Here is a 20,862-nt window from a genome sequence, read left to right as displayed (position 1 = left end):
TTATGGTGATGGGTTTCCGGATTGTCTTTAGCCAGCCATTCTGGCTCAGAGCCTTCCTGGTGGTGCCTGCCTTGTTCAGCCAAGACGGATGCAGCGAGAAGGATTCTGGGAGGTGGTCGGACACCTGGTGTCTCCTTTTGACCTTTCCCGCACTCTTCCGGTTGCTGGTGGCTTATTTCTTCTGTGCTCCTTCTCAGGGCCTCCTGTCATAAAGCAGCTCATGCAAGTGGTTACTACGGTGCCTGGCCAGGGTGGGCTTCCCCTAACAGCCTGGCGTTTCCTCTTGACCTGGATAGGTTCGGAAACTTGATATGTCAGTTCACACAGAGCCGATCAGGCGGAATCCTCATAAAAATGGCCCTCAAGCTAGGATGATATGCCTTCTTCCATCTGAGCGGCATCATATGGGAAATCAGTGAAAATGTCCTAATGGCACCAGCTTGACCTGATTGCTGTTCATTTTTGCCTAGTTTGTATTAGACTCACTTGATTGTTCCATCTTCTTGGGGTATGATAGGTAACCAGGAAACTTTAAGCTTCGTAAGAGTCTCTGAAATGCTAATTACTCAGGTTTTGTGGTATTTGACATCTTGTCCTGGTAATCTGAACATTTTGTTGCCTCATTTGAACATATAAAAAAGAGATTTTTCTATTGGTATAAAAATGATAGGATAAGGAAGTGCTTTAAAGGTCTAGTTCAGTGGTATCCAATAGAAATGAAATGTAGACTGCATGGAATTTTCAATTTTCTAGTAGCCATCCTAAAAAAAAGTAATAGGTAGATTAATTTCAGTAATATTTTTATTTAATCTAGAATATCCAAAGTGTTATCATATCAACATGTAAGCAATATAAACATTATTGAGATAGCTTTCTCTTTTTTTCCCTTTCTTATCCTAAGCCTGCAGCTTTTGGTGTAAGTTTTATGTTTACGACACATCTTGGTCCAGACTGGCCGAGCACACTTCATGTGCTTAGTAGCCCCATGTGGGTAATGACTTCCGTGTTAGACAGCCCAGGTCCAATTGGCATGCCTGTCTTCAGTATGTGTATGCCAGTTTATACCCATAGCTGCTGCTGCTAAGTCGCTTTAGTCGTGTCCACTTCTGTGCGATACCATAGACGGCAGCCCACCAGGCTCCCCCGTCCCTGGGATTCTCCAGGCAAGAATACTGGAGTGGGTTGCCATTGCCTTCTCCAGTGCATGAAAGTGAAAAGTGAAAGCAAAGTCACTCAGTCGTGTCTGACTCTTTGAGACCCCATGGACTGCAGCCTACCAGGCTCCTCTGTCCATGGGATTTTCCAGGCAAGAGTACTGGAGTGGGTTGCCATTGCCTTCTCTGATACCTATAGCATGTACTTTAAAATGTCAGATTTTATATTTTTAAAGGATCAAAAAAAAGGTACTTTCCAGTTTTCACTAAAGTGACATCTGGGAATTCGTTGGCAATCAAATGGTTAGGACTCCATGCTATCACTGCCAAGGGCCTGGGTTCAGTCCCTGGTTGGGGAACTAAATCCCACAGCTGCAAGTGCAGCTGAAATGAAACAAAGAAGATGGAATCTATTCCCTCTGTCGTGTATGTATCACTTTGAGCCGTTTTCAGTTCAGACTGGAGGATGTTACTTCCAAGTGGTACTGAGATTTCTCATGGAGGAATGAGAAATCCTCCATGGGAGGGCTGGGGGAGAACCAAGGAGTAGAATTCACTGTTAAGGAAGAATGGTCATTCTAATACAAGAAATGTGCCATCTCAAAGCCAGCGTGTGTGCGTGCCCTGGCAAAGGAAAGGGCTTCTGGAAGAGCATTCACAAAGGAGTCTTCTCTCTGAGCCTCTTGGACAGGTGGAAAGCAGCATGTTGTGTTGGCAGCCTCGGACACAGCCACACTCTGGTCACCGAGCATCGTCACTGCTTCCAGCGCTTCTCACAATAAAAGCAAATCAGGAGGAAGTTTGTTGCTCTTCTTGACTGTGTTTTGTGCCTTTTCTAGATCCTGAAAGACACTTCCCTGCAAAAAGTGAAACGCAACCAGAGCTGTTTGGAGCCCTGCCTGCGCCAGCTCGTCTCCTGCCTGGAGTCTTTTGTGGTGGGATCCTTGTTGCCTATCTCTGCCTGGGGCTTTTGTTTCCTTTCTCCTTCCTAAAGTCCTGGGCTCCCTGATCATGTAATAATGCATCCTATTTTGTAATTCATCTTGAAGACCGATTATGGGTTTTAGTCTCTTTGACTTTAAAATTTCAGAACCAAGAAGACAGTGCTTCCAGCAACCCCTTCGCACTCCCGAACTCCGTCACGCCGCCCCTACCAACATTCGCCCGGGTGACCACCGCCTACGGGTCCTACCAGGATGCCAATATTCCCTTTCCCAGAACATCGGGGGCCAGGTTCTGTGGGGCAGGTAGGTTTTTTTTGGTTCTCTGATTCTAGATTTGAGACAAAGAATGTCTCTATAAAAATTTCCATCAGAAAATTTTTCTTAATTTCCTGAGAACTCAAAAGATTTCCATCATAGTGTTATCTGAGCTGGATTGGCATTTACAGACATATTCTAAGAATGTTTAGCAGAATTATGGTCTTAACTTTTTTCATTCTGATAAGTGTGAATTTGAGTCTTGACTCAGAATATTGAGAATGTATGTAGGAAATACAAAACACCTGTGAAAACTTTTCCAAACCACATACATCCTTGTCTCTCCTGGATCCTAGAGATTCTTTTAGGGGGCGCTGCACTGGGTTTCGTTGCAGCGCACTGGTGCTCTGGCTGTGGTGCTTGGGCTTAGTTGCCCCAAGGCCTGTGGGATCTTAGGTCCCCAACCACCCACATCCCCTGCATTGGAAGGCAGATTCTAACCACTGGACCACTAGGAAAGTCCCGATCCTGGAGATTCTGATCTTTGTCTTAAGTACGGCTGCAGTCATGAGCCCCTGCAACTTAAAATACTGTGTCTTATCCTTCAGGTGTGTTGAAGTAGAAAAAAGATTAACCAGTACCGTCTTAAGATTTCCCACGATCAGCTCAGTGACCTTGATGTGCATGTGTGATGTCTCCTTTGACAGGGTATCTGGTGTATTTCACAAGGCCCATGACGATGCACCGAGCAGTCTCTCCTACTGAGCCTACTCCAAGGTGAGTGGGAGATGCAGGCATAAGCTACATTCATGGGCCAGAAGTGAGCAGACATGTGGGAATTTGCTTTTGGACAGTTTGTGTTAGTTATGAGCAAGTGCTCATTATAAAATTTATTCCCAAAAGATTAAGGTTCATTAAACTGCACCTAAGCTGAGATTTCTACTATTAAGTTACTACTGGGAGGAATTGCTTGATAAAAGTGTGTTTGTCAAAACAAGGCAAGTGCTGTTTTAATGTGCTGTCCCCCCTTAATGTGCTAAAGTATTATCTGAACGTTAAATAAAACTAGAAAAATAGCAAAAGAGATTATTTATAGTCCCATAACACTAATAGGGTAAGGTGTACCGTCTGGTGGCTCAGATGGTAAAGAATCTGCCTGCAATGCAGGAGATCTGGGTCAATCCCTGGGTTGGGAAGATCCCCTGAAGAAGGGAGTGAGTGGTTACTCACTCCAGTATTCTTGCCTGGAGAATTCTGTGGACGGAGAAGCCTGGTGGATATAGTCCATTGGGTCGCAAAGAATTGTACATGACTGAGCAACTAACACTCACATTTTTCTTTCAACACCAACTGATCATTCTTAACATTACCACACATGTGCAGTGGATGTGCAGCCAGCCATCCCTAAAATCAATCTGTAACCTTGTAATTATACCAGAAAGAAACTTTGAATTCCTTAGGGGGTCACCCTAGTTCCCAAGTCCCCCATTCCTTTAGCCCTGGGCAAACACTTACCTACTTTCTCTCTATAAATTTGCCTAATTCTGGACAGTTCATGTATATGGCATTATATGTGTGTTCCTTTTTTACTGACTCTTTTCACTTAGTATATTTGTAAGGGTCATACATGTTATAGCCTGTACAGTTATTTCTTTTTATTGCCAAATAATATTCCATCACATGTGTATATACCATATTTTTTTATTCATTCAGACCAGTCAGCAGACATTGGCATTGTTTCCACTGTTTGACCATTACAAATAATGCTGCTATGAACATTCTGTACAGATATTTGTGTGGATATGTATTTTTTCATTTTTCTTACATATATACTTCAGAGCTGAATGACTGTATCATATTGTAAATTTTTTTCTTAATTAATACACTTTATCTTTTAGAGCAGTTTTAGGTTCATAGCAAAGTTGAATGTAGAGAACACATACCCCTGACCCCATACATTTACAACCACCCCCATACTAGTGGTTTCTTAACTTAAATATTATGCCTAAGTCTTTTGGTTCTGCAGTCTGATGGCCAGAATAACTTGGAAACACTCTTGCTACAAACACCTGGTTATATTGTATATGATATAATTAGCAAACTTAATAATAAATAGCTAAGCTAACAAGAAAGAAAGTTCATGAGCAGATGCTACTGCTGTCTTGGGAGTTTGCCTGTCTCTGCAGTAACTCAGGCAGATGAGAAACTGGCCCCACAAGAACTGGGAGTTAAATGCCAGAGAAGCCCCTTCATGACACCAGGTTCATTATTCCAAAGGTTGGACTAGAAAACAATCACCTACTCTTAAAGGGAAACCACAAATATCTGTATCTGAACTTTGGGTCAGCAGGAAAATGTTCCAATTAGAATGTTTTTTCCTACTGACAGTTTTTTGCTGAGGTATAATTTAGGGTACACAAATGTGAAGTCTGTGCCTTGATGACCAGCATCTAGATCAATATACAGCATTGCCCTCACCTCTCCCCAAAAGTTCCCTCGTCCCTTTACCTAGAGGAAGCGCCTCTTCTGCTTCCATCAGTGAAGTTTAGTTTTGCCTGTGTGTGAACTTCATCTGTGTAGAATCATGCAGCATATAGTACTTTATGTCTGGCTTCTCTTGCTCAACTTAATGTTTTTAAAATTGATTTCCACATTATTGTGTGTATCAGTAGTCCCATTGTATGACAGTAGTATAATTTATTTATACTTCTGTTGATGGACATTTGGATTATTTCCAGTTTTTATTTTTATTGTATGTAGACCTACACATACAGGTCTTTTAATGTCCATGTGTAATAATTTCTCTATCCAAGAAGTAGATCTCTAGGTTGTAGGATACGTGCCTGTTTAATTGCCAAATGGCAGTGTTGTGCCATTTTATACTCTTCAAGCAGTGTTTCAGGATTCTGGCTCTTCACATCCTCTCCCAAACTTGGTGTTTTCAGCCTTTTCAACTTTAGCCATTGTGGTGGTGTGCAGTAGTGTCTCATTGTACCTTTAACTTGTGTTTCCATGATAATGACTCATCGTAGTAGAGTGGCAGTTCTTAATATGCTGCCTTGGTGCAAGCTGTAACCCCCTCCTAGGTTACCTTGTGAAGGTTCCTGTGGGCCCTGAGCAGTCGTGCTGCTCATTCGTCGGTTGGTACCTTATTGGGCCTCTCCCCAAGCAACCAACTGTCCGTGAGTGACCATTGGTGGTCCTGCTCAGCCATTGGTTGGTGCGCAGTGGGCCTCTCCCCAAGCAACCAACTGTCCGTGAGTGACCGTTGGTGGTCCTGCTCAGCCATTGGTTGGTGCACAGTGGGCCTCTCCCCAAGCAACCAACTGTCCGTGAGTGACCGTTGGTGGTCCTGCTCAGCCATTGGTTGGTGCACAGTGGGCCTCTCCCCAAGCAACCAACTGTCCGTGAGTGACCGTTGGTGGTCCTGCTCAGCCATTGGTTGGTGCACAGTGGGCCTCTCCCCAAGCAACCAACTGTCCGTGAGTGACCGTTGGTGGTCCTGCTCAGCCATTGGTTGGTGTGCAGTGGGCCCCTCCCCCGAGTGACCAACTGTCCGTGAGTGACCGTTGGTGGTCCTGCTCAGCCATTGGTTGGGGCACAGTGGGCCCCTGCCCCAAGTGACCAACTGTTAGTGAGCGACTATCAGTTGGTTCATTCAGCCTATAGTCAGCGGAGTGGTGGTCATCGGGCCAAGTGACGTAAGAGGCAGATCCGAGTCTTCTCCCCAGAGCCCTTCGGCTCACCCACTGGCCTCTGGCCCAGGCCTTGAGGTGGCAGTGAACCTCTCCGCCATTCCTGCCTCTGGGACCTAATGTCAGCCACAGTCCGCGTAACCTGGTTCCCACCATTTGGGCGGCCTGAGGAGCCTGAGGGCCGGTTGGGTCCTGGGCACCAGACTCCCTCAGCAATGACAGCTGGGGACCTGGCCCTGAGGGAGCCACCGACTGAATATACCTCCTCTTAGCCAGGACCTGGACCTCAGAGAGTGAAAGTTTTGCCGAGAGACTGTGACCTTTCTTGTCGGAACAGAGAATAATGTTTGTCTAGGAGAAGGCATGGCACCCCACTCCAGTCCTCTTGCCTGGAAAATCCCATGGACAGAGGAGCCTGGTGGGCTGCAGTCCATGAGGTCCCTAAGAGTCAGACACCACTGAGCGACTTCACTTTCACTTTTCACTTTCCTGCATTGGAGAAGGAAATGGCAACCCACTCCAGTGTTCTTGCCTGGAGAATCCCAGGGACGGGGGAGCCTGGTGGGCTGCCATCTGTGGGGTTGCACAGAATCGGACACGACTAAAGCGACTTAGCAGCAGCAGCAGCAGCAGTTGAGATTTACAGGAATGTTGTTACCTGACCTCAAGAACACAGGATCTAACACCAAGAAGTTTGCCCCAACTGACCCCTCCCCTCCCTCACTTTTCCTGTAAAAGGGTTTTGCTGAGAACTCTCGGGGAGTTTGGGGCTTTTAAGGGACCAGCCATCCATCTCCTTGCAGGACCCTCAGCAAATCTTTCTCTGTTCCAGACTCCGACATTTTGATGTTGCTTGACCTCCCTGTGCATCGGGCACATGGACTTGCATTTCACTAACATAATGGTTCGTTGTTGTTGTTTAGCTGCCAAGCTGTGTCTGATGCTTTACGACGCTATGGACTGTAGCCCACCAGGCTCCTCTGTCCATGGGATTTTCTAGGCAAGAATACTAGAGTGGGTTGCCATTTCCTTCTCCAGGGGATCTTCCCAACCCAGGAATCAAACCCATTTCTCCTGCATTGGAGGCAGATTCTTTACCACCGAACACCTGGGAAGCCAAAATAGTGATGGTGAACAACTTCCGTGTGCGAGTTGACCACTTGGTTGTCTTCTTTTGTGATGTGCCTGTTCTGGTATTTTGTCTAGTTATTTTAGATTATGTTTTTTATCATCTGTTTGTGGTAGTTCTTTATCCATTCTGATTGCAAATCCTTTGCTGGGTATATATATATTGATTTTCTCCTAATCTGTGACTTGTCTTTCTCCCTCTTTAATGATTTTCATGTATTAGCAGCGTTTAATTTTACTGCTGTTGTTTATCGCTCTTTAAGTGTTAGGGTTGGTGCTTCTGTGTCTTGTCTAAAAAAAAATGTCTGCCTACCCCAAGGTCATAGAAATATTGTGTGTTCCCTCTTAAAAATTTATAGATTTAAATTCCTTATTTAAGGTCTGTAGTTAATCTCGAATTAATTTTTGTGTATGATGTGAGGTGGGAGGGAGTCAAAGGGGTTTTTTTTGTCTTCAGTAGAGGTAGATAGTTGTTTTATACATATATAGAGCACCATTTATGGAAGACCTTTTGCTTTTGTCAAGTTTACATTGATACGTTTGTTGAAAATCAATTGACCATATGTTTTGAATCTATTTCTGGACTGTATTTTCTCTTTGATTTGTTGGTTTCTCCTTATGCCAACACTACCCTGTCGATGTAGGTTTGTATAGTAAGTCTTCAAATCTGGTACTTAGGTCCCCTAACTTTATTATTCTTGTATAGGATTGTATAATTTCTATAAAAATAGGAATCAGGTTACTGGTTTCTACAAAAAAGAATCTGCTCATGTTCTGCTTGAAATTGCGTTAATTCTGTAGATTAATTTGGAGAAAATCAACATTTTAACAACATGAAATCTTGTGGTTTGTTAACACAATGTATTTCTATCTTGTTTTCAGTCTTATTTAATTTCTCTCAGCAATAGTTTTATTTTCAATCTACATCTTTAAGTGTGTCCCTAGGCATTTAATGTGTTTTGATGCTATTGTAAATGCATCAAAATTTTAAAAATGTTTATTTTCCAAATATTTGATATAAAGAAATACTATAGATTATTGTAGATTGACCTTGTATTTAAATACACTTACTAGTTTAAGTAATTTACAGATTTCTTGGACTTTTCTGTGCATATAGTCATAGAAACATTCTCTGCTTCTGCAGATAAAGCATTTTTCAGTTCTAAAATTGCTATTTGGCTCCTTTTTGGAGTTTCTATCATCCCCACCCTGTTATATCCATCTTTTCCTTCTGATGTCATCAAGTGCTAAGAGTGGTATCACTTAGAACCATGAAAAGATTGAAGAAGCCAGTACGGATAACCTTGCCTTTTCAACTGCAGATCTCTCTCGGCCTTGTCTGCCTATCACACTGGCTTGATTGCACCCATGAAGATCCGCACAGAGGCCCCTGGGAACCTCCGTCTGTACAGTGGGAGCCCCACACGCAATGAGAAGGAGCAGGTCTCCATCAGCTCCTTCTACTACAAGGAGCGGGTAAGTGGCTGAGCCGTGGCCTTGGAGACTTATCCCGTCCCTAGACTCTTGTTCTTGGCCTCCCTTCCTACCATGCGCACCACCTATTAATAAATTAGTGATCCCCCTATAGTCTTTCCCTTTCATACTTAGTGTGTTAGAGAAGGACCATTGCTTTCTTCCTTTGAGTTGGTTTTAGCTACTGTAAATTGTATGGGTGTGGGAAATTGGGTGACTGGTTGTTATAATCCATATTCTTCCCTCCCTTTAACCTTGCCTTTGTGATCCCCGTTCATGAAGTTGATTCCCATCCTCTCAGAATGTCGTAGCTTCAGGTCTTTTTGGGTATTCTGATGTTTGTTAGCAAATTTTGGGATGCTTCAGTAGGCCTGGTATCCTAATATATTTGGAACTTCATAGTTGTGGGAAGTGTTAAAGTTGACCTCTAAGAGATTTTATACTTGTAGTATGTCTGCGCTGAAGTACCCATTTGAATGGACCACTTTATACAAAAATCACCTGGAACTGTCTCTTTTTGTTCCTGACTTCTTAAGGAACTCATCGTCCCTAAAGTAGCTGTTAAGCTGTCAGAAACCTTTGGTGACGAGAGTGTAGAGAATGTCAGCAGAGCGTGGGAATGACTCTGGGGACTTCTGTGTTGTTAGGTTGAGTCTGGCTTAAACCAGCTTTTAGGTGACATGATGTATTAATTGGTTACCACTGAGTTACTCACAAACTCAGTCTTTAGTAATACTTTGTTGTTCTCTCCTGCTAATTGAGAAATGATAGATTGACTAGAATTAAAATTTATGTTTTTTGAATTATTTAGAATAAAACCCTAATTTCCAGCAAGTGTTAGAGGTGTCTTCACTTCAATTGCAATGTAGTGTCTCACCTTCTTGGTTTGCAAGATAGTTGGCTGTCTCTCACTTGGTCAGGTCTTAGGGTTGTATGTGACAAATGAGTGGCAGGAACTGATGCCTTAGGACATTACTAGAATTGGGCAAAACCTTCAGTCGAATAGGGAAAATGATTTTTTGTTGCCTCTCTGGCCAACTGCATAGTCCCCTTTCTTTGCATCGCTGATGGAGTTCTCCACCCTCCCCCCACAACCCAGCCCCCACAACTGTTCACGGACCTTCTTAGAGCACGTTTATCTTCCCAGGTGCTTTGTTCAAAGAAATTTTTTTTCTTTTTCTGCAAGCTAGCAGGTAACTGGTGAGATGCTTTAATAAATAGATTGGAACTAAGGCATTTTATCATTGATGTAATAGCCAAACTCACAATTGGATAAGTGTGGGAATTTTCTTTAGCGTCAGAGCCAGGTTGAGGAGATCTTTTGGTCAAAAAGGCAGTTCTGAATTCCCTTTCAAATCACACCATGCACTACTCATGCTCGGGTTCAAACTGGGCAGCGCAGATGGACCAGCACTTTCGACCCGAGATAGTATGTAAAGGTGTTTCATCAAGATAACTCCAGTTCCAAGAAGGGGCCTCCCCTAATGCAGAAGCATTTGTAAAGCCTACATATATGTTTTTGATGGTCTGGCCTCTTTTACGACAAAAGCTGTAATCATGAAGCGGGAATAAAGGCCCGTAGATAATGAATCACCTCTTATCAGACAGGATCTGGATTGGGACATTTCAGATTGGGGTGATTCCCAGTGTGCTACTTCTCCCTAGAAAATGGGCCATTGTAGTCCTCTAGGATGACGTAGTAAGTGGTCTCTGAATTATATTTCAGACAGTGGCCAAATGAAATAGGGAGAAATAGTTTTATTATAATTTCATATGAAACTACTGTATTGATGTAGAACATGTACAGAAAGTTTGCAAATCATTGGTATATATTTCAGTGAATTAACAATCATACAGGCCAAGAAACGGACTATTCTGGGAACTCTAGAAGCCCTGGGGGAGGAAGGCACATTTTAGTGGATGACATATAGTAATTATTAGGAAGTTGCTGATATTTAAACATTTTTGACCTTAAGAAAAGGTTTCATGCGGTTCCACTTAGTAAGTTAAAATCAGTTAGTAATAACTGGTCAGGCAGTTGTTTTGTGATGAATCTGAAATAAATTCATAAATTCTCCTTTGAAGCTTGTTCACATCCATCCTATTTACATGGGGCATAGGGGAGGCATTAAAGGTATTAAATATGCCACAGTATCATGCATAGACCATCTTATCGTCCTCACAGAGAACAATAATGGTTTTATCTGTCAAGGAGTATTTTATGATTCTCAGTGTCTAGTTTCAAATGTCAAATCATATCACTTTTATTACTTTCGTCCTGGAAATTATCCCAGTTTACTAAATTTCTCTGTGCTTGTCTTCATTTTTAGCCCAAATTTTATCTCATACATACTTTTATTCTTGTTTAGATCTCTACACCCAAGAACTTTAAATGAGTAAGAATAAAAGAAAGGAATATAATGCATTAAAGTAAAGCATTGAAGGAATTATAGAGTATTTTGGAGACTGAAGGAAAAAAAAAATCTCTTAAAGCTGTTGGGGACTAGTATTCATTTCACTTATTTTTGTGTGTTTTTAACCTTCCCTACTTAGGTCCTCTTGTTTTATCACCCAGAGGTTCTCCAGATGGAATTCCAGTGTTCACTCTTAAAATTTTTTTTAAATGTGAGAGAAGTTTAAAAAATAGGACACATTAAATTTCATAAGAAGTTAGTAAGCACAGAGAGATACTACCTTTCATTTGGTAACTGGACCATCTATTAATAGCTGATGAATTACTGTTTATTCTTAGAGTAAATCAGAAGGTCCAGAACCTAAGATAAACATTAGGCATTGCCCTGTAAACATTCAAAAAAATTTGCAGCCTCCTACATTTGCTTCAGTTGATGTCACTAAAATAGCTTTAAGGTAAACAACTGAGGAGGTCCTGGTTAATAGAATAATTTCTGATTTCCTGAAACAGTGTTGTGTGCTCCCAGTTTCTCCCTGATGCTTGAGTTGTTAGCAGGAGCCTTCCTTTCCCACAGGCTCTCGCTTCCTCGTGGCACCCCTCTGAGGATGGTCCTGGAGTCCCAAGACTGAAACTCCAGTCTCCCCGGCGGGCCCCAGCCACACCAAAACCAGTTCAGTGTTGAGTCTGTTGAGGAACTTCTTCCTGTTTAGGAACGAGAATCTTCTCGCGCATACATGTGCTCTTGAAGGGGAAGCAGAGTTCTCCACCTGTTTCTTACGATCTTGATTCTTTTAGGAGAACCACAGGTCTCCATTGTAGTTCCTCTGTCAGAGCTGTGTGGACATCAGCCTCCTGATATCTTGAAACATGTTTCGGACTAAAGGACGATGACATTGAAGCTGTGTGTGAAGTGTGATGGGTTGGGGGGTGGTTGAGGGCTTCAAGTACTGCTGTGCTAAGGTTCAGGTTTTCCAGTTGTTCCCAGCCGGAATTTGCAGTATATTATGGTACCTTTGAATCCATCAGATGTGTGGGAAGCTTTCATTTTATTCTATATTTTTTCCCTTTTAACTTTCTCGGTGTTTTTCTTCCCTCCTCCTGGGTGTAACGTTTTCACGCACAGATGTCTCCTCGCTCTGCCCGGCGACGTTGGTCCATACAAGCAATTAACGACTTCCCGGTACTGTGCGCTGTCAAATGCTCTTCTTAACTAATCTTGTCTCTGCCCAAAGGCCCAAGAATAAAATGCCACCTGCCTGGCTTTGAGGAACCTGAAATGACAGGCTGGCTGGTCTTTAGGACCAGCATAATCAATTACTCACTCTTAGGAGTCAGGCCCCAGGGACTGCTCCTGGTTCTATCAGTTTCAAATAGTTGAATACTGATATCACTAAAGATTGTGAATAGACTTCTTTGAAAATAAAGCTAAATGCTAGATTTCTTGGAAAGAACCCTGATGATAAGCCTTTAGTTCACCTGATTTCACTTGGAGTATTTGTATAATTCCATAGAGCTTTCAAAAGCCCACGTTTGGCATGGCGGGGCAGCAGAGGAAGATGTGAGAGGCTTCTGCCATTCTGTCTCTGTTTTTATCGTCTTGCTTATCGAGTTCAAAGAGGGAAGTGCCCACCTGCTTCCTTGGCGTGACGCTGAAGCTAGATTTCAATCCTTCGGGAATTTCCTGGAACGAATTTGTTTCCTTGCCATCAGCATTTTGCATTGAAAGTAGCACTTCTGCAATGGACATCTTCTTTTCCTTTCCTCTCGCTGACTCTCTCCTCTTCTGTCTTCCTCTCCCACCCGCTTCATGTTTCAGTCGTGCCATAGTGACCTCAGGCTGTGCAGGGCAGCAGTCTTGAGGCTTTCGTGTAAATTTCCTTATAGGGGGATTGTAGCCTTTTCATATAAAAGCCAGTTGAAATCAGGAACCCTGATTAGCAAGTGCCCAGTACCCTGCCCAGTACCTTGGAGGTGGAGCCGCCTCTCTGGCCACCTTTCCTCAGAGAGCCTGTCCTACCATCCCGACTGCTGTGTTTCCACTGATTTTCCAGGAGTCCCTGCTCCCACTATTTAAATAGGAACTCGTTTTGACTCACGTCCCTCTCTGCTGATTATTATGCGCTGTTGACGGGGTTGCTGCGAAGCAGTTGGTGGCTTATTCTTGGGCTGTTTTACATCTAACCCATTTATTGGCGTCAGTGTTGCCTCCGATTGTAGCAGTAACACTGGTGGTTCAGTCGCAAGCTGGCTGTTGGTTGTCATTCAGTGCTCCCTGCACCAGTGCCTCCCTCCTCGCCCCCTCTCCCCACCCTAGTCCTCGCTGTCCTCTTTCCTCTAATTCCATGAACACCTTCTTGGTCTGTTCAGAGGAGCATCCCGGTCTCATTGTGTGATAACTTGTCTGTCTTGCTTTGTCTCTCCTCCCTTGATTCCTGCTCATGAAATCTGTGGGGAAGGGGTGTTTTCTATTGATGGGGCATTGAGATGACCGAAGAGAAGTGCAGAGTCCTTTGCCTCCCAGAGGGACCGATTTTACTGCACAGAAAAGTATCTACATTTAAGCCCATCAGAGTGGGACTGGAGCAATGCAGGAGGTTTAGGGGGCTTTGGGGCCCAGTACCCTTATCTCACCTGGAAAGGTCAGCCACACCTCATCCCAGTGTATCATGGTTGCCATCACCTGATGGGGTCTCAGACCAGATAGATTATCCTAAACTCACCAGCAAGATACTAGGGCAAAGAAGTCATGGGGAGGCGTGGATAAGATATGAACCACTTTTGTTGCCAAAGCGCTGGAGGGAACACCCTGAAACACTGTCCATGCTTGTTAGGGAGCAACAGGGACCTAGGCCCTGACACCTGATTTGAGATCTGCTGCATCTTCATTTAAGCAGCCTTGTTGGATTTGAATCCCTAGAATAACTGGCCCAAGACAGGATTACTGAGTGGCCTCGTAGCCTTAATGGGAGATAGCTCATATTTAAAAACCATCAACCCCACCCAAAATTAAAACAAAAAAAGTTTGTGACACCTCCCCTTTAAAGATTTTTCAATAATGTTTTCTGGTTATTTTTGCTGGATTAAATGAACAGAAAGAGCTGTCCCTTTATTGTCTCTGTAGTTTGATTCTCGGTGGCAGCTGTCATTAGGGTGATCCTGTGTTGGGGACTCTCCTTCTATTATAGGCTCAAAGGCATCTTATGTAAAGCATTCCCTGTGCATTAGTATAGATCAAACAGAGAAGCACCTGGAAGCCTCTCAAGAAATTGATAAGGAAGTCCCAGGAAATACAGACTGTGATTTTTGTAATTCAGTTATGGGTAGTTGCAGAAAGTTGCCCAGACCACTGTCTCTGCATTTTCATCAAAGACTAATTGATGACTCACATGGACCTGTTTCTACCTATTTTATCCAAGACTGCAAATGGGAGAAGAGCCCTGAAGCATCTCTTTGGACCCTGAGTTTTCTTCTCTCTGGATGCGTCCAATCCTAACAAATCCCAAAAGGAAATTAAACAGTTTGAGGTACAGGCTTGTGAGCCCAGCCTGGAACACAGCAACTTTGTCTGAGCCTGGTGTGTGAAGCCTGATAGCCTCAGGAGCAGTTTGCCTCTGCCCGTCTCTAGCACACTGCTCTGACTCTGCAGAGCTCAACCCAGTGCGTGGCAGAGAAGTGTCTTTACTCGTGCATAATTAGACGACGGTATGTTGAACAGGCCTCACTAGAATCAGTTATTGATCTCCTTATATGCAGAAATGGATCTATTTTTATATGGACCAAAACTGTTTATGTATTAACAGGTAGCTTAGGACTTAATTCCCCCCGTTTTAAAATCATAGTTTTAAAAATAGTTAACAAGTATGGGCTTAGCAGCCTGACACCTGTGTTCAAATCTCAGCTCTAGGAGTGCAGCCTTGAGTAAGCTCAGGTCCTCATTGGTCAAGCCCGGGACTCTCTCATTTCCCAGGTACCGGGTCCTGTGTGTCCGTTGTAGGGAAGGCTCTGGGGAAACAGGACAGTTGCTTGTGGTCTTCTTCCATGTCCATCACTCAGGTCCCTCTGCTCAAATATTTTGACATTCTGAAATTAATTCTTTGTTAAGAAAACATTCTTACATGAACGAGTCTATTTGCAAGTGAATCACTCTGGGCACATGGACCTTAATTATTTCTATGCTTTCATTAGGTTTGCTTAAAAAGTGAAGAAACTGTGGCTGTTTCAGTGTGGTCTGAACGCTGCAGACCCCATCCCTCATGAATCCTCCGTTGACTTCCACTATTCAGTTAAATGGAGCTGGCATGGAATTCTCAGTTGTTGAAGGGCTTCTTCTTTGCTCTTTGTAATAAGGAGCCAGAGTCAGTGCTTGGAAAGCCTTTCGACCAACCCAGAAGACCCAATTAGATGGATCCTATTTGGCTCCAGATGAAACTGTTCAGTGTAAATATTTTTTGTTTTTTTTCTTCCTTAAAATCCAGTCCCCTAAATCTCACTGGAGATAACTGATTATGTGGGATCTTGTGGGTGTGTCATTTCTTGGGATTTTTAAACTCCCAGAAACCTGGAAAAAAGTCACAGTGAAGTGAGTTTGTGGACTTACGCCCTACCCGTTCTAGTTAACCTTGTTGTTTTGTCCTGTCACTGCTGGGTTGGTGGACATCGAGCATCCCTCCCGAAAACCAGCCCTAGTGCTCAGGGCACTCGTGACTGCATGCTCTTGAGTCAGTGAATGCTCCCTGGCTCCAGCCCATCCTGACAAGCTCTTTGGTCATTAGCACAGTCGCCCCTTATTTGCACCCACATCAGGATTCTTTAGAAAACAAGCTGGGCCAACAAAGAATTGAAGGGCTCCCTGCTAATAATAGTTGTAGCTTCTTGTATTGCAGAATAGTGACTTGTGCATGGACACATAGCATTAATAACTGAACTGCTTCCAAAACCAAATGGGTTGAGGCTGATAGCATATATGTTTATATATATGTATCCAAACTGATAGCATATATGTTTACAAAGTACTATGAAGAGTTCAGATACTTCAGCCAAACGTCAGCTTTTACCTGTCGTGCACTGACTCCAGGTTTCCTAGATTTAGCCGGTTCCATGCCACTTACTGATCCTATAGGAAATTACATGCACTGGGCAACTTTAGGGGTTAGATGGGACATCAGTGGTTAGAAATGCCTGAGTATAGAGCATGACTGATTTATGGGAGAGGGATTGTATCAAAGTCACTGGTGGAAAAGGAATTTATCTGTGAGTCATCTAAGTAATCTCTAACCTACGTGCCCGAGAGTTCATGGACATTTAGAAAAATCAGAGATTTTTAAATTGCACCTTTCCAGGTGACACTCTGCACTCTCACCTTTTCATTGTCTGTTGATTAAACTTGTGAGATTGGAACCCCAGAGCTTGTCCTGAGGCCAGAGTTACCAAGTGAGCGGAGAGAGAGTGACCAGAGCCTGCATTCACCGCAAAACAGAAACGCGCTGGGGGCATGTGGCAATAAGACCAGTAAGCCTTGCCCTGGTGATATAACCAGGCCCTTTCATGAGCTCCTTTTGCCTCCTTCGTTAATAAATATGTCACTTCCCTCCTGAGTTGAATCACTTAGTTGACCCCCTTTCTAACTTCTGGAAATAAAAGAAAATAGAATATTGTTCCCTTGGCTGGTCGTCATTTTGAAGATACCAGATGGGGCTACACTCTCATAATTCTCATTCTCTAAGACATCTCTCGTTTCCCACACACAGACTTCTCTGCAGGCCTTTGTAGGGAAGGCTCTGGGGAAATAGGATAATTGCTCCTGATCTTCCATGTTCATTACCCAGGTCCCTCTGCTCAGGTATTTTTGACATTCTAAATGATCGCTTTTAGAAATAACTCAGATCTGCTAGGAAAAACAGGGCAGTTCTCCTTGAACCACTAAGTTTCTGTGTCTACCTCCCATAGACGAAGGTTTGCAAATCCTACACTGCTGTGTCTGAATTAAATTTCAACAAGCTTGATTAAAGCTATCTGAAAAGGGGGAAAAAAATACACTTTGATTAATTTAAAGCAAGAATTTTGAACCTAGGACTGCACCCAACCTTAAAAGTTGCTCTTCTCCCACATTTTTGTGGTCTTATACTAACGTATTTACCTGCTGTTCTTTCTTTCTTTTTTAAATTTTGGCTTCAAGGTATTTATTTTTGAGCACCTGCAGAATGTATATAGCATTGCAGTAGGTGCTTATTTTACTGTTAGGATTTTGGACCATGAGCTCAATGCCCTTTGTCATCCTTTTTATTTCCTACAGATGCTGATTCATTTAATTGTGGGCATGATGTAATGCAAAGTCTCTGCAAATTGCCAATGACCCAGCAATGATGTGCTCTGCAAGTGTAGATTTCCATTCATCAAAGTCCCATTAGTTATATCTTGTCATCTCCCCCAGAAATCAAGGAGATGGAAAAGTAAGCGTGAAGGATCGGACTCTGGCAACCGACCAATCAAGGCTGCTGGGAAAGTGATCATTCAGGATATTGCTTGCCTTCTTCCAGTTCACAAGTCATTGGGAGAACTGTACATGTAAGTTCAGAGTTTCAACTGTGCAGTGCTGCTCACTTAGACATGAGTATCAGAGTTGTTCGTTTTAGTTTTTGGCTGCTCTGTGGCTTGTGGGATCTCGGTTCTCTGACCAGGGATTGAACCCAGGCCACTGCAGTGAAAGCCCAGAATCCTAACCTTAGGCTGCCAGGGAGCTCCCTATTTATTTTTTGAGGTATTGGAATCTTTTCTTCAAGAGCAGTTTTAGGAGAAGTCCAGTGCATTAGCTTTCTTCTGCTGGATAGCAAAATTACCACAGACCTAGTATTTAAGTAACATGCATTATCTCACAGTTCCCCTGGGCCAGGAGTCTGGGCTTGGCTTACCTTGGTCCTTTCTCTGATCTCCCCAGACTAAAGTCACAAAGTTGCCGGGTGGCAGTTTTAGCCAGTGCTCAGGGTCCTCTTCCAAACCCATGGAGGTTGTTAGCAGAATTCAGTTCCTTGCAGCCAAAGAATTCAGGGAATTTCATCTTCTCAGAGACCAGCAAGAGTGTCTCACTGATGCTTCAGCTTCCTTCTAAGGTCTCGTTTGTTTAGGTCAGGCCCATCCAGGAGAATCTCCCTTTTAACAGTTATGGGAGTGATATCCCATCAGTATTTACTGGTCTCACCCCTATTTAAAGAGATGAGAGATCTGCTTTATACAAGGCACAGACAGCAATCTTGGGTACAGTCTTAGAATTCTGCCTCCTGCACTCAGTATGTAAAACATTTAATAGCAGAGCCACTTTGGTTGAAGGGAGGTGGGAGGTGAGTGACAAGCACACAGAGGCTGCTGGCCTGTGGTTCCCCTTCTTCCAGAACTTGAATGCATAACAGAAAATATTTCTTTTGTTGTTTGTACAGAGCACATTACCCCTTGTGTTATAAACTACAGTTGTTATTACACACATTTAAATCAAGTTTTATTCAACCCTTAAGCCTAGGGAACTCCCCAGGAAAGCTGGCTGGCAAATTGGTCTTTGAGTCTGGCCTCTTTTCCTGACTTCAGAGAGGTGAGCGATTTCACCTTCCCCAGGCCTGAACTCTCAGTGTAAAATCAGCTGTGATGTTGGGTAAGGTAAGCTTTTACTGCATATTATGTAGAAAAGGAGCTTAAGGCCAATACAAATAAAACATTTTGAGTGACAACCTAAAGAGACAGTTTTTAGTTTATTTGTTAAGCCGGAAATAGTTGATTTAGAAGTCAGTTAGAAAGCGGCTTTTTTATTCCTTTTACATTTCAGACTGAATGTGAATGATATTCAAGAAACTTGTCAGAAGAATGCTGCTTCTGCCTTGCTTGTTGGAAGGAAGGATCTTGTCCAGGTATTTCCCATCCCTTTTGTTGGAATTCTGGATTTTTCTTTTGGAGCAATTTCTATTCACTTTATGGTTGTGGTTTAGTGACATTTTAAGGTGTGCCTCTTATTTTGTAAATTTTTTCCCATTTTCTTTGCCAAACTCTAGGGCTATTGCAACTTTCTAAATTCCTTGGATATTTCTCTTACTAGTGCTTAGTTGAGAAAATTTTAAAGCATTTACTAAGTATTTTTATAACAACTCTTTTTTAGTGCATAGTGATAGTTAATAAATTTGGATATCTTAATCTTTGCCATTTGCACCCTCAGTTCTGTTTCGTTTTTACTTTTAAAAGTGCATCATTTCATACAAGGTTTATAAAGGCAGTCCTTAAGATGGAGATATGTTCAGTCCCAAAATATGAGGTTATAGTATAAAATTTAAATTTGCTTCATTTCTGCAGGAACACATTAGTGCATTAAGCATGTTGTACCTATGTTGGTGGGCTTTTTTGTTGTTGTTGGTTTTCCTTTCTTTTTTTGGCCACATTGCACAACTTGTGATCTTAGTTTCCCGCCAGGGATCGAACCCAGGCCCTCAGCACAGAAAGTACGGAGTCCTAACCGCTGGACCGCAAGGGAATTCTCAGTGTCATTATTTTTTTAAATAGTTTTATTGAGACTGTAGTCTAGAGACCCTGCAGCTCCCTCATTTAAGATGCACCATTCAGTGGCCTCAGCCTGTTCACAGCTTTTCGCAGTCATCGCCACGAGCAGTTTCGGAACGTTTCCATTACGCTGTGAGGGCTCACTCCTCCATCCAGCCCTTTCCAGCCACTAGTTCGCGTTCTGTTCCACCCTTTATTCTCCAGTGTGCAGACTAGATTGAGCAGTGGACACTGCTAGCTGTTGTCCTGTCTGCTTAGTTTTTCCCTTGTAACCTTCCAAATGACCCGGGACTAAGGCCTTCCCTTGATTTTTTTTTTCAAGGTTTTTTTTTCCTTTCAGTACTTTTTTTTTTATGTGGACCATTTTTTAAATCTTCATTGGATTTGTTACAATATTGTTTCTGTTTTATGTTTTGCTTTTTGGCCCCAAGGCATGTGGGGTCTTAGCTCCACAACCAGGATGGAATCAGTACCCCCTGCATTGAAAGGCAGAGTCTTAACCACCAAACTGCCATGGAAGACCCTTTCCCTTGATTTTTATCTGATTGAAAAATCTCTTAAGATTTCCTTTATCTCCTACTAAACACCATCAAGTCTCTGCTTCAGACCCTTTTAAGTAAAACTTACAGTCATGAATTTAATGTTTTTCTTTAAGAACTGAGCCACCTAAAATTCTACAAACATTGAGAAGGCAGAACAAAGTACTGGAACTAGTGGGGAATTTCTAACAGGAAGTGTCAGCCCAGCTCTGCTCCCTCGAGGTGTAACCCTGGGCAAAGTATTTCAGATTCTCTAAGCCACTGTGTGTATTTGTAAAATGAGACCCGCAAGAATAATTACCTCATAGGGTTGATGAGAAGATTGGTCTACATTCTAGAAAGACATTCTCTGAGGAAAAATTACTTCCTACAGTGTTTTGGGTTTTTTTTCTCTTTTTCTTTTAAATTTTCAGTACTTTTATGGCAGAGTTGATTTGGAAGGTCAGGCTAGTCCAAGGGGAGTGAAGTGGAAAGACTCTTTCCCGGGGCTCAGACACCTGGATTCACATCTGGGCTCTTTACCTTTCGTGTTGTGTGATCCTAGGCAGCTGCCTAATCATTTTGAACTTCATTTCCTCAACTGTAAAATAGGAACAATACTTCTGCTTCTGAGGTCCTTATGAGAACTCAATAAGGTAATTTATGTACAATTTCCATACCTGTATCTCATAAATGCAAACATCCATAATTGGCAAATGACTGCTGCTGTTCTTGCAGTTCCAGTCATCA

General features: G+C 42.8%; 1 protein-coding gene across 6 annotated transcripts in view; it reads left to right on the top strand.

The window, feature by feature from the left end:
- Positions 1–20,862, top strand: part of WDR59 (WD repeat domain 59) — an 81,958-nt gene that overhangs the window by 49,405 nt on the left and 11,691 nt on the right. For 4 of the 6 annotated variants that reach the window (XM_069549586.1, XM_069549590.1, XM_069549589.1 and 1 more), the window contains 7 exons: positions 1,994–2,089; positions 2,245–2,401; positions 3,061–3,130; positions 8,499–8,652; positions 12,186–12,242; positions 17,493–17,626; positions 18,873–18,954. In XM_069549586.1, the coding sequence (XP_069405687.1) occupies positions 1,994–2,089; positions 2,245–2,401; positions 3,061–3,130; positions 8,499–8,652; positions 12,186–12,242; positions 17,493–17,626; positions 18,873–18,954 (750 nt within the window). Of the gene's footprint in view, positions 1–1,993; positions 2,090–2,244; positions 2,402–3,060; positions 3,131–8,498; positions 8,653–12,185; positions 12,243–17,354; positions 17,627–18,872; positions 18,955–20,862 lie in introns of all 6 variants that reach the window. The other 2 variants (XR_011248512.1, XM_069549587.1) reach the window with 2 other exon arrangements.

The sequence above is a fragment of the Ovis canadensis genome, chromosome 14, assembly GCF_042477335.2.
Source record: "Ovis canadensis isolate MfBH-ARS-UI-01 breed Bighorn chromosome 14, ARS-UI_OviCan_v2, whole genome shotgun sequence".
Taxonomy (NCBI): Eukaryota; Metazoa; Chordata; class Mammalia; order Artiodactyla; family Bovidae; genus Ovis; species Ovis canadensis.
This window is presented reverse-complemented; position numbering and strand designations above follow the sequence as displayed.